This window comes from Dermacentor variabilis, unplaced genomic scaffold (assembly GCF_050947875.1).
Source record: "Dermacentor variabilis isolate Ectoservices unplaced genomic scaffold, ASM5094787v1 scaffold_13, whole genome shotgun sequence".
NCBI classification, from domain to species: domain Eukaryota; kingdom Metazoa; phylum Arthropoda; class Arachnida; order Ixodida; family Ixodidae; genus Dermacentor; species Dermacentor variabilis.
The window spans coordinates 33,538,722-33,552,949 of NW_027460291.1; the positions used below are offsets into that span (position 1 = coordinate 33,538,722).

A 14,228-nucleotide genomic window follows, 5' to 3' on the forward strand; every position below is an offset into this window, starting at 1 on the left:
GTAAAACGCCAAAACGCTTTTCTGAGTTAGCCTCTGAATCGCTTTTAATAAAATTTGTCGCATTTGAGAGAGAAAGTTTAATTCTAATGTCTGTTGAAAGCGGAATTTTGATTTAGGGCTTGAATTTTGATTAAAATATTCTGAGAAATTCGAGAGGTCGAAAAAAAAATAGAACCACGGCGTTTACAAACTAATAGCTCTGCATCAAGAACACATATCACGCTTCTGTAAACGCCATCTACTATAACAGTCAAAGCGCACAAATTTGGTGTGTCAATTTGTGTCTTACGTGAATTGGTTACGTTGTGAGCAAGGGTTTTGCAAGAGCCGTATTTCCATAATACTATTTTTTTAGATTAATGTGTAGCATATAAATTTTTTTTGCTTTAGGTATACTATTAGATGCAATTCACAGAATTATGATATCATTTTTCATTGTTGAGTTACAATGTTGGAAACTTGATAGTATCGTTTACTAAAAATTTGCGATTTTTTACATAGTTTAATAAAGAATTGACAACCTAAATTAAAAGTTCAAAACACACAGTCCCTAGAAGTTTCCTTTTTTTTGAAATGCAACAAACTTCGTCAAATTTGGTGCAGCGGTTGCCAAGAAAAACGAATTCTCCTTCTACATGTATTTAGATAGGAGCACCCGAGCTAAAGCTTCTCCTTAAGGAGAGCTGCAACATGAGCCCCCCCCCCCCCCCCGGACGAAATTTCTGGCTACGCCACTAGTAGTTGAGTACTAGTGACATAAATTATGATGAGGAGTGCCTTCGGCATGGGGCTAGTACCGGAATGTCGCTGGGAGGTCTCAAATCGTGTCATGAATTTACCTCAATTTCTCGGTTACTACAGCTCTGTTCGCGATTATATTGACGCTTTAGACGTTCTAGAGCATTGCTTTATCACTTTAACTTGACTTCATAGTAACCTTTATTGTCCCTTTAAGGGGAAACTTTAGCTCGGGCCCAACTCCGATGCTACGTATGGAAATGCATCTAAAACACAGAAACGTTTTTATCAGATAACCTTTGGGCCAATTTCAATGAAATCTGTTTCACTTGTTAAGGTTAAATTTTAGTTACTGTTCGAAGGGGAATTTCGATTTAGCGCCTGGATTTTTTTCATGGAATTTTCAAAAATTGGTAAGTTTGAAAAATGTAGACGCACGAAGTTTTCAAATTCGTAGTTCTGCCCCTAGAACAGATATCGCAGTTCCGCAAACTGCCTGCGTTGAAGCATCCAAAGCGGACAAATTTGTTATGGCAATTTATATCTTACGCGAGTTCGTTGCATTGTTTACAAGGGTTTTGTGAACTTCTATGGAGAACCATTTATAATATATCAATTGTCCGGTTTAGATGTACTATTAGCTGCCATTTACGGAATTGTTATATCATTTTTCAGTGCTGAGTTGCAGAGATGTAAACTTTATAGTTTCGTTTTGTGAAAATTTGCGATTGCTGCCAATTTTTATTAAAACATTCACGGCCTAAATAAAAAATTCGCAACGAACAGTCACTAGATATTAACTTTTTCTTCAATTCAGCGAACCTCATCACATTTGGTGCGTCGGTTGCCGAGAAAAACGACTTCTCCTTTCCCATGTATTTAGATACGACGCCCCGAGCTCCCTCTTAATTGGAGAGGCTTGGCTCGGTCCACCGAGGAGTTACCGCAGCTGCTGGTCCCCGTCATGCCGCGTTCGACCGTGCGGAGGAACGGCTATTGAGGACTTAGTTCCGTTCTCGAAAGCCCGAGCAGTACCGCGCGGCTACATGCGCAGGCAGGCGCAGCTCGGCGTGCCCTCCGAGATCTCCCCGGCTCAGTCTCGGGGGTCACGCGCAAGCCTGCGCGAGTCACGCCATGCTGCGCGGCCACGCGCGGCGGTGCGAAAAATTAGTGCATTCGCTCCTCTCTTTCCCTGCAGCCCCCCGGCTCTCTCCGAGATCTCCCCGGCACAATCTCGGGGCTCACGCCCAGGTCGTGTCTGCGCCTGTCCGTTCCTGCGCGAAACGCGCCACGCTGCGCAGCTATTCGGTCAAAAGACTTCTGCACTAACTTCATCTTCCTGCGGCGCGCCGCGCGGGCTCGCAGCTGGGCGTGGCCTCCGAGATCACTTTGGCACCGATGCGATCTCTGAGGCCACGAGCCGGCTGAGCCAAGCCAGCGCGGCGAAGTTCGCTTGCCTCTTCGATCACACAGCGGTGCGCTGTGTTGTGTGCCTCGTGCTGCTCGACCGTGACGAGCCATGTGGAAAGCGGAAGCGAAAGATCATCACAAAGGAACAGAAGGCTGTATCTAAAGGCTTTCGAGCCAAGAGCTAAGAAGTCACGTGTTGCATACGCCGAAGATTGTTGTTTTGTGTAAACTTCATCGCACGCGTGACTGTGCAGCAGTTCCGCAGGACGCAAAGCCATATTCTTATTTCGAAGTTTACAATTGTGCACCCATCGGACATATATTGCAGTAAAAATGTATATAACGAATTAACGGATACAACGAAGTAATTTCGGCTCCTCCTTCAACTTCGTTATAACGCGGTTCGAGTGTAACATACTTATCGACGATGTGTAAAGTTGATTCCGTATATTTTTCAGAAAAACCCGGTGACCATAACAGTTCTATGTAAAGGTTACGGTGCGCGAAAGGATGCGTTTGCAGTTACCTAAACTAAATGGCGCCACCATGCGGTAGGAGGCTCGGGATCGCGCGTCTTGTCGTCTGCGGGCCTGCACAGAGTAGCAACATGGCGGCACCCTTGCGGTTACAGATTTCAATGCATGGACACTATGCGAAGCTTTTCATGTAGAGTTAGTTATATAAACTATGGCGAGGAGAGCCACCACCCTATTGACGAAGCGACGCGGCGCTGTCCGCATCAGGAGTGCTACGGCACGCTCGCTATCCCATCACGCCTTGCTGAGTCGACAGAGCTATAGCCGCGTCTCGCCGGCTGTGAAAGAAACGTGTGGTATTTTGTTCCACTGTGTGGTTCTTGTGCGGCGAAAAGGAAGTAGCTTTGGTAAAGCAGAATGCAAAAAAATGACAGAAAGGGAGAGAAGAAAAAGGACCTGCTTCGGATCGGGTTGCAACAGCGGCTGCCGTTCGGGACCCCGTCAATTTTTTGTGCTGCAGCAGAGTCTGACGGCCGCGAAGCGTCCCGTGACGATAACAGCTAGACCGAACCATCTAGGAAGAAAGCGTCGTATGTGAACGTCAATTCGAGGCTTGATTCTTAGAGTGCGCATTCCATACAGATATCAACGGTGAGATTCTGGAGAACCCCCTTGACTGGCCGATTCCCACATATGACACCGCTTGCACGGGGTCGCTCCGAAGGACTTTCTGCCACAGAAGCGGAAAGAACGCAATATTTGTGATCAGGCATTTTGCGTGCCAAAGTGAATACAACTAAGTTCTGCTGAATACTAAGCGCTTGAGAAGTTCAGCGTTGACGCGGACGGCCTCACACGTGAGAATGCGGACAAGATAGGACAAACATTTTCGAGATTCAAAAATCCCTTATCATGGTCAGAAATTGCTTTCCCGGACAGCGAAGCCATATCTGTGTTTATGCAGCAAACAAGCAGCAAGTAAGCTGGTCAGTATTGAAGCACGATCCAAGTACAGAGGGGCGAGAGGACTGGTAATCGCAAAAGTAGATTTGAGAGCGGAGAAATCACGTGAGGAAGTTGCAATGCGAGATGGTGCGGATACACTGATTGACAGTACGAACAAACTTTCTGTGCCCTGGAGAGGTGGTATAGTATTTAGTTGACAGCTGTGCTTCGTTCAATGGGAAATCACTTTTAAACCCTCGCTTGGCCTCGGCCTATACAATTTCCCAACGTTTCTTTAGCACCAATATTTTCATGACAGCTTCTATAAATCTGTCAGGCACAAGCGAAACGTCTGTTGGACGAGTTGCGTCGCAACATGGCTACGCGTGACAGGCCGAGTATCACATTCGCGTCTAATCACACGTGCTTCTAGTTTTACATGGAGCTCACTTACAATGGGGGTGGGATAAGCAGCTGAAACAGCCCAGTTGGCGAGAGGTATTCCGATGCGCTTTTCTGTTTGTACCTACGTTCCTAGAAATTCTTGTTCGCTACTTTGTTCCGTTATTATGTTACCTTTGCGTGTGAAGTACGCTTTTTCTATGCTAACTTAGACAGAATTCCCTCTTTCTTTATTATTCGGCCGCTGCGGATAATCATCGTACCGCAAACTCCGATAGTGTATTTGCATGAAATCAATTGTTTCGGGTACTAACTTTCTTAAATTTTTGACGAGAAAGCATCAAATGGCCCATTGAGCAAAAAAAGCCGGCGTCTGTCCCCTGGACAAGCGCAAGACGGCACCTAAATTCCCATTGGCAGCGACGACACGGCACGGGCGCGCCTCGACGGAGCAGAGCGGGCGACAGTGCTGCAGTGCAATAGCGCGCCAGGTGTTAAAGGGAGAAACAACCACCCAGAACACGACTCGAGATAACCATGGTGATGCAACGATTCCTTATCGTAGTGGCTAAAACGAGCCATGTTTCCTCATTAAACGTAGATTTTTAATTAATTACTAAACGTAGCGAAAAATGACCTCTGGCGTCCCACGCGGCAAAAAAACATGAAGCTGACCACGTGACGTTCTACTAGTGTACGCGGTTTCTGGTCTATTCATTTCAAAATCATCGGCACATACGATGCGTGTTAGCTAAAGTCATTTTTGCAGTTTCCCACAAAATGTTTGCTACAAATCCGTGTTGTCTCTGATGGCGCCAACGGACTTGCATCCACACTGTGCGGAAATAAACAAAATACATCGCCGCATAGCACACGTACGACATGCGCACACAACTTTAACTAGTACGTCCCCTACAGTATAGAATAGAGGCAGCAATGTAAATAGCTTGGCCATTTTTCAACAGTGCTCAAGAGACGGAAGTTGAAAGTATTAGTAATCATTTCTGCTGCAGCAATGCCTGCGCGACCAAGACACGGGCGTGTATCGTCCAGTAACTCGATCGATCGGTGCAGTGGTGATTCAGGAATGAACTCCGGTCATGTTCAATGCATGGTGCACATATTTAATTTCAACTTCGGCCACTGCTAGCGCATGCAACAGAAGTGGTTTCTATTCTTGGGCAGTGCACACACAAACTAAACTGGAGAAAGAAGACAGGACAAGCGCTGGTCGAACAACTGAAAGTTTTGATACGAATAAAAGGATTATATACCGAGTAATCATGAAATTCATGTGGGTTACATATAGATACCGTCATACACTCACGAGTAATCAATGAGCGAGATCGCTTCGTTTGCCAGTTGTTTACTTCGTTCGGCGCACCGGAGTAATCCATGCATGTCGTCTTTTTTCGTACAATTTTCTTGCGAATCGGCAGAATTTCACGGGTGGCATCAACCCTTTCGTGTTTACATTGCTGTCGTACAGTTAACCACGCAATAATAATTTCCGGTAATCCGAAGAGGCGCCGTCGCAAACAGACGTTTCGCGCGCAGCGCGAACTGAACGCCGGAGATATTGTGGAGATCGCTTATTTGGCTGCCCCTTTTTTCTCTAGTTCGGGAGTGCCGCACTTTGTTCCTCAATTTCACGGCACAGCGCGCACCGTCAGCACCACGCTCTTCGATTTTACTTCGCGCAGGCAATGCAGTGCCCGTATATCGTGATGTTCGATTTCAAGTTCCATTGCTTCTATCACGAAACGCGCCGTAGGGCAGATCGTAGGGATAGCGGCACCGCGGCGGCGAGCGAGTCATGTCCGAGCCGATGACGAAGGGCGAAATTAAAAAGAAGGAAAATCGATGTAGTCGGCTCGTAAAGGTGTCCCTAAGAACCAGTTCACGGTTTTGTCGCGCTCGCTACTTAAGTGCTGGCAGTGCGTTCCCGTTGCGTGCATCGTGAGAGCTCCTGGTAGCAGACGACGTCGCGCTGCGCTCTGCCAACTCATGTAGTACGCTTGCGATACCGCCTATCGGCTGAGGATGAAAAAGAATTAGATTAATAAATTTCTGCATTGCGTAAACGCCCGGCACCACACGTTTATGCTTCACAACTTGGCGTATAATATTTAATTTATATTTTACTTTTATTTAGCAAGCAGAAACATTCTGCAATTGCTCGATTAGCTCGTCATATAATGACGTACACTTCAGAGGTGGCACCCTCTCATCTACTGGTCGCGTCCTCCCCTTCTTCCACCACCGGCTTGGGAGTGGCACATTCAGTGACGTAAGCGGCGAAGCGAACGGTTCATATTTCGAACCGTTATAAGATTCGGCCCCTGGACATTCCGCCAGTTTCTTCGATGCGTGACGTGGACGCGACTCGAATAAAATGGCGCTGATGGCCTCATTTTGCTTTCGTAACGTGACGCCAACTTGACGTTTTGCCTAAGAAACTGAAATGAAGGCACTGAACGCAAGGTTCTCGATAAAGCAAAACAGTTTTCCTCCGCAATAAAAATAATGCAGCTAGCTCAAAGCGCATGATTATTCCGTCGAAAACGCTTCTCGCTTCCGTCGTCTGCTTCATTAGCAAACGGAATGAGCCGTCGCATGTTGGCGCCAACGCGCTTGTTTTCTTCTTTGAGACAACGTACGTGACCTACCAGTGGTGATGCTCGCACCTTCTAGACCACGTTATATCGCTATCTCGTGAAACGTGACTCAGTCCGACTCGGCTAGCTGAGAAATGCTGAATATCACCAATAGCGTTGCGCGCGCCAAATATATGCGCTAGCGCGACGCAAGTGCCGGCGCTGCCATCTGTTGTTCACTTCGCTGGTTACTCGCACCGCAGGAGGAAACTTCAAGGCGCCGCCTTACGTACATTCTAAGTTATAGATTAAAAAGACGCCGTTGTCATAACGTTTGATTGTGCGAAAAGGCATTAATCTTGATTACAATGCAAACGCAGCAGTGAACAGTGGACAACGTTGCAGAAAGTTTTATATGTTCAACAAATATTATTACGTTAAATGCGTTCTTACAAAAAAAAAAAAAAAACGCTCGCCCTGGTTGCTTAGTGGCTATGGTGTTGGGCTGCCGAGCACGAGGTCACGGATAGAATCCCGGCCACGGCGGCCGCATTTGGATGGGGGCGAAAACATCTGCGTACTTAGATTTAGGTGCACGTTAAAGAACCCCAGGTGGTCGAAATTTGCGGAGTCCTCCACTACGGCGTGCCTCATAATCAGAGAGTGGTTTTGGCACGTAGAACCCCACAATTTAATTTTTTTTAATGATGGCCCAAGACAAATGCCAACACCACCCGAGAGCGATGCTAATACTATGAGCACGCGTTATGAACAAAAGATTTTCACGGCGCCAAACGACGGGGAAACTGTCGCGATACGCATTCCTCTATGCCGCCATTGCATATGGCTGCTCATTAGCATAATTCGCGCGGATCGTCGCACCACAAATTATGGCGGAAAATCTCTGCAATGGCGGCCCAGCGCAACGTGAAATTGACGCTTACGAAACGGTCCTTACTGTGACGCTCCCCACAGCATATTCTTTCAGCAAGCTGGCATGGCGGCTACCTTGGATCGCCACCACGCATTCCCGAAATTGCAGATGCATTGCACTGGCTTCTGGCTCACTTTAACGTCGCAATATAGCTACCAACAGTGGCGTAGCTAGGTCGTCTGGCACCCGGGGCCCATAGGTCTTCTTTCACCCTCCCCCCCCCTCCCCCCCCTCCCCCGGGTGTAGTCGAGGAAGGCGAGGATATCAACAATTTTCGGGTGTCTTCAGACGTATATGACACCCCCCCCCCCTCGACACTGGCTACCAAAGACCAAAAAATGTATTAGTCGATAAAATTTGCAGCTCCACGTCACGTTTCGTAGTCTTGATGACAACGCAAAATTGCATTTTGCAAAATTTCCGTTTCCCGGCACAAATTTCAAGGCACGTGAGCTCTCCACAGCCAATCAGTCAACAGGGCGCCTAATGGCGGCCGTACAGCCGCCATGCGTGTAGAGAAATAGCGCCCTTGGCGTGCGGACGTCTATGGGGCTGTACGTGCCAAAACCACACTCGGATTATAAGGCACGCCGGAGTGGCGTACTCCGGACTAATTTTGACACCGTGATGTCCTTTACCGTGTCCCAAAATCTAAGTGAACGCGCGTTTACTATTTCGCCCCGTCGAATTGCGGCTGCCGCGATTGGGATCAAATCCACGACCTCTAGCAATGCCATAGCCGCAGGGCTGACGCGGCGGGTACAGAAGTGTTGATTTGACGGTCGACCGCTTCCGTAGTGCCTCCTGGACCCCTGTGGTGCGCCTTAAGGCGGCTCTGCTTCTATGCGCCCTGCATAAGTTGCCCGCTTGACATATTTTTCCGAAATAGCAGCAACGTACTGTACCGTACCTTGAACTTAAGCTTATCCTGTGTCCCTTCATGACACGACACCTCCCCCCTCTCTCGTATGGGAACTGCCTCTTCTCTCTACAGTTCTATCGGCGTCCCCTCTGGCGTTGCACGTTAGTAGAAAGGGAAGTGCTGCAGTTTCTGCAATGCTTCTGAGGGGAGTCACGGATAATTACAGCTGTCAAGCGGCTAAAGTGGTGACGGCCAAGGAGCTCCAGAGGGCATTGTGCACATTCGACGCGGTGGGGTGAAAACGAGTTTCTCCCGTCGCCTTTCCTCTCTTACTCGCGCTTGTCATCTATATACATGCTCTGAACCACCTCCCGACGCGGTGTGCGCGACAGCAGCAGCAACAGTGGGAAAGTCGAAGGAAGAGGCAAAGAAAGTTTCACTTTAACATCGGTTTCAGTACCTTTAAGTGAGGGGAGTGGTCATCTGACCGACGCCACGTCAACCTCGCAAGCCTGCGTTATCCCCGCATTCTTTGTCCGAGCAAGCTCTCATCTGCGTTCTAACCGCACCTCGGTAAGACCAAATCAAAACACGCCAAGCCAACGCCTCCTATATAGCAGGCTTGTTCACTCTATGACGTCATGCTAATCAGACCGAAATTTTCATTGCCAAGCCCGGAGTGACGAAGGCGGTGAAGTCAAAACGCAATAAAATGCATATTAGAAAATAACATGGGATTCTTTCCTGGGTGCAGATAGCACTTGTTTGAAGCTCTTTACATGGGAAGCACGCTGGCTCGCATTGTTGATAGTACGCGGCTCGGACTCCCAGATCGCTTTCGAGATAAGGCCTGCGCGGCCGCGCCGCCCGAAGTAGAACGCACCCCCCCTCCCTCACGTGCCTTGCGGGCGACGGAAGACGACGCACTTCTTCCCCACTTTCCTCCCTTGTGCGTGCCAGATTGAGCCACCATCTTTGGGCTCACCCTTGCCTAGCTCGCGCGCCCTTGGTCTTTCTGCGGAACATCACAGCAACGGCAGAAATGCGCCTGGCGTATACATATAATTGTTCTCGCAATAAAATACATCCACAGTTTCATTCAACAAGTACGCGTTTATAGCAATCGTCAATGCGCAGCCTCAGAAGCGGCTCGCATGAGCTAGCAGGCCCGGCTTTCAGTACTGCTATCCAAGCAACCTAGCGTGAGCTTGCGCGCGCTGCTGACGGGAGGTTCCCTGCAGCGAAGGGTACGTAGGCGAGGAGGGCGTTGCGTCGTCTGCTGGCATTGTCTGGGTGAGCTTGAAACTATGGGCCCAAGCGATACGAAAAACACACAGAGCCACCCAGTTTATCAATATATCTAAAAGCTGATTCTACAGGCAGGTCATGGTCCCCACGCGATCGAAATCACTGTTTAACGGCTCCAAGCAGGGATCACCAAAACTGAGGCACAGCTTTCCGCTGTGCTTCGCTCGTGATCACAGCTCGGCGCTTCTCGACTAAGCGATGCTCGGTAGTGATGCGTTACGCTGCTTTTCCACACGTGTTGACGGGGATAGATCAAGTCGCTGCAAACGTCGCGAAGACGTCTTGTGTGTCTACGGACAGCACAACAAAAAGGGCTTCCCATTCGCGAATTCACACTCAGCAGTTCGAAGTTTAGAACCGCTCCATCTAACATAAAAGAAGCTAAGTGGGGTAGCCTTGCGACATCTGCCCTTGTTCGGAAACATTGGGAAAATTGCCTCGGCTGAAACAGGGTCATTCAGTAGGCTGGAAGCAAATCGGCAATCGTTTTCGAGCAGGCACTACCGACAAGTCTGTACTTCAACAGAAACGTCACCAGCCATTTCCAGCGGTGCGAGAAGAGCGCACAAACATCGACAGAAAACACAAGCGAAACTCACCTCGTAGCATTCCGACGTCTGCGCGTAGAGATCGAGAGGGTACAAGTAAGCAGAGTGAACGGTTACGCAGGCTTGGTTGACTTTGAGTTTGTCACACATAGTTCAAGCAGCGCGCGGCCCGTCTGTCGTCACGGGAGGAGAGTACGTAGTGAACTGGCTCAAGTCGCGCTGCAGCTAGCGGGCATTTGCGGATATGATGCGTGAGCTTATCGGGCCACCGACCGACTTCCGCGCACTAATCACCAGATATATGCCTGCGGCACTCGCTGTCGCGCGAACCTCACGACTACTGTAGCGCGCATGTGATTGTCCCATTCGACCATATGATCGCCGAGGGCGCTCGGGAAATGCAAATGAGTGTCGTGACCGTGCCCCCTTTACTATAGATGCCTGCTGAGTCGTCCGATAAACCTGGTTCCGTGCCCTCTCTCTTTTATCGTTTTCGCGAAAAGGCAACGAGCGCCCCCTATTGCGCATGCCTAGATCACGTGCGGCTGCCTCTGAGATTCCCAAGGAATCTGTTACCGTCTTGGAGGCCCGCGAGACCGCTCGCTGCTGCCGCCGCCGGAAAGGTGGATAAGTGGATGGATGTTATGAGCGACTCTTCTGGAACGGCGCGGTGGGTTGCGCAGTTGCGCCATCAAGCTCTCGTTATTTAATTGCTCAATGTCCTACCTATGGTAAAAAAGAAAAAGGAAAAAAAAAACAACTAACGATGAATTCTCATAACCACAGTTTCTGAACCATATTGTGAGCTTTGTTTTTGTACGCATCCGTTGTTTGTCGTATCCCTACTTTTCTTCCACCAGTGTGCTTCCACTAATCGCATCAAGGCAGACATAGAGTTTCTCACTATAATATGGTAATGTAGTGAGAAACTCTATGAAGGCAGATGACGATTATCGTTGTGTAGCAGAAGGAGCACTCCAAAGGGTGTAACTTTACCTAACAGTGTAGTCTTCCCATGGCATTGGAGCGGAGCATCTCTATGGAGCGGAGGCTCCCGTAGTTCAGGGTAGTTGCGGAGAGATGGCGCTCGCTGCCGACCCACTTCTTGTTGCGGAGGAAGTGACGATTCCAGGACTGGCGCATGCTCGACCAATGGCTTGACGAGAGACTGTGAGTCCAGCCTCCGGGACAGTAAAAGACGCCGCTAAAATCTCGGAGGCAGGTCTACGTGATTTAGGTTTGCAGCGGCCACCGCAGCTAGCGCTCGCAGCCGACCCGGGTGGAGAGGACGAAAGGGAAGAGGGGCAGGAACCAGCTTCCATCTCACGCGGCAGGCATCTAGTAAAGGCATTGGTCGTGAAAAGTGCGACTGCAACCAGCCCAGCCGCACAGACGGTACGTGGCGTAGTGCCTCGTTTGGCCATGTTTGGCTTGATGGGTTCGTTATCTGGCCGTTATTCATGCATCTGTGGTATTTAATAAAAGTTGATTTGTTTCAGGGAGTGAATTAATTGTAGAATATTGTCTTGCACGAGAGTCAGGCAGAATTGCCAAGAAATTGCTTTGTTATAATTATTCTGACGTCACCAAACCTAGCTTCTTTGATATTTGCGATCAAGCGAATCAGCTCGGTGCAAAAAACACTTCGCATGTGGACCTACTGATGTACCGACTTTCTCCCACAAGATTACGTCGTTAAATACGAAAGAAATATCAAGAAGGACCCGCTTTTTCATTGAGAGTAAGTTAGTGGGTCGTTGATCTTTATTCTGCGCGGCGCAGGTCGCACTGTAGTAAGGCGTTCGATTTCCGGCCGTGCCCTGACTTGCTGACGCCACAACGGTCAAGTTGGAGCACCACTGTAGGATTTCAACTTGTATGTTTGATCTGAAGTAATTTATATACTTTTGAAGTATTTACGTTGCGTCATCGATGGTTGCAGGCAATTGCAGCTGTGTTTTCACACGATTGCAAGCATGGCTGTACCGTTGTGAAAGGTGGTCAGAGCACGTGTGATCTAAATGTGCTTGTAAGTTGTATGCGTGGTGACCGCCGGTTTCCTTTTTCGCACTTTTTTACATGTGTGCCTACACTGATTTTTGTCGCTGTCAGTTCGTGTTTACGATGATGAACCATTTGATTTTTGCTACAACTAAATAACATTGTGCAACTGTGTTATGTAATCACGTCGTGTGAGCTGAATGTGCATGTAGATAAACGCCTACCTTGTGATTTCATTTGCTATAAATCGGCGATTATCGATTTGGTTAGCGCCAGTTGTTTGTTTCACTCGGGATGATCATTTCGTTTCTCCGACGCTCGACGCAGTGCGAGTACGCTGTGTAACCAACACGTGTAAGCTGAATGATCTTATCGATAACGAGCACCCTCTTTTTCTATTCATATGCGATACATGGGCCATTACTGTGCCAGTACTTTTTTGCTCTATTCTTGATGCATAATCCTTCCTGTTCGCCTACTGCCAGAGACGCTTGCATTGGTGTGTGTGGCCATATTACGTTTTCCATCGGCACCTGAACGCGATAACAGCTACGTGATGCATACTGTGGTCCTTGCTGTCAGTGCGCTTGGGCCATGTTCATTGCTTGCGTGAAATCGAATGTTTCGATCGCGGCTACGGGTTAGAATACCTGTGTGCTTGGCATCCGTTAAACAATACACCTTTTTCCACTATGATATGCTTTGTAACCTATGTGCTGTCATGGGCTGTGCGAAACCTAATCGAGTAACTCTCTCACAAAGGATCAAAGCACATTGAGGAGGCACCACCCAGTGTGCTTCGATCGTGTGTGTCGAGTCTTTTGGACGCTGTTGGGCCAAGTTAGGAACAATATATACGTATGCATTCAAGATTAGCAACAGCAATGAAAAATTCCTGTTCTTTAGTGTTGTTTTCTCACTTTTTCTGTAAAATGTGTGCAGCATTGCTAAGTAAAGCACAAACTTTGTGCAAGCGATCTTGTGCACGACAGCGACAAGTGATGCGATGTAGATGGCTGTCACGTTCGCTCATAGCCTAAAAGTCATACCCAATGATCTTGAGCGACGTCTCTGTGGTGTTGCCGGTATGAGCGCAGCAAATACGCATCGAAACTAGCGTGACGCGTGCTTCATTAATTTAAGTTGATGTATTTTACTGTAAAAAAGCAGCATAAAATATTTCTGAAGCTCTTGCAGTAGGTTCTTATCCCTGCACACATATCAATCGTTTGCTTGTTCCGTGCGACAGTCGGTAATATTTGATTGATGTACATCCAGTTCCGGCTTCGCGCTATTGGCTAGTCGCTCATAGCACTTCCGAGTGACGAATCCTACATTTCCAGAACCGAGCAATTGAGATGCAAAACCGAGTGATCTGTTCAAGTGGTGGCCCGTTTCGTTGCTCATCATCGTCGCGCACAAAATTGCTCTCATAGGGTTTAGCCTTAATACTTGCAATGTGTTCATAGCGTAATGACCCCAGTGGCCATGCCACGATAACTTTCAATTCAAGGACTGCGTGTACAGTGAGACCACTGTCACAACATAAGCACATTATGTGAGCACTATTGCATCTTACGTAAAGCCGTGCTGGTGTACACAAACCTGGAGGGTTTAGTACCACTTAATGAGAAACAGAGTCAGTTTAAAAGGCCCCTTACCGAGAGAGAACACTCTGTGGATTGCTAGTGTACAAACAAAATTTCCACTGGGGCCTGGTCAATCCTTAAAAGAATACATGGCAGTGACTGCTTGACTGGAAGCACTGCCTGACTGGAAGCATATTTATTTAACTTCATGACTGAAAAGTGTGAAGTTTTGAAATAATGTCCTCATGTTAATTATGTCACTCCTGAGCCGGCTGAATGTGCAAATTGTTTTGAAGCTGTGAGAATACAGTGTGATGACTCATCGATTTTTGGTCCTGTCTTGGGTTTCAAGAGGTTTTGTGAGGTTATTAACCTCAAAATATATCTCTGTATAAAGAGTAGCAGATGTCACAGTGTT

General features: G+C 48.0%; 2 protein-coding genes across 3 annotated transcripts in view; one reads left to right on the forward strand and one right to left on the reverse strand.

Annotated features, from left to right (window-relative positions):
* Nucleotides 1-10,661, reverse strand: part of Hgsnat (Heparan-alpha-glucosaminide N-acetyltransferase) — a 286,768-nt gene extending 276,107 nt beyond the window's left edge. The window contains exon 1 of one of the 2 annotated variants that reach the window (XM_075677553.1): nt 10,272-10,660. In XM_075677553.1, coding sequence (XP_075533668.1) covers nt 10,272-10,370 — 99 coding nt within the window. In that variant the 5' untranslated portion in view covers nt 10,371-10,660. Of the gene's footprint in view, nt 1-10,271 lie in introns of both variants that reach the window. The other variant, XM_075677554.1, reaches the window with a different exon arrangement.
* Nucleotides 10,662-11,537: 876 nt separating this feature from the next.
* LOC142566722 (uncharacterized) overlaps nt 11,538-14,228 on the forward strand; it is a 44,249-nt gene continuing 41,558 nt past the window's right edge. The window contains exon 1 of the mRNA XM_075677576.1: nt 11,538-11,615. The gene's annotated coding sequence lies outside the window, so the exon portion shown is untranslated. The remainder of the gene's footprint in view (nt 11,616-14,228) is intronic.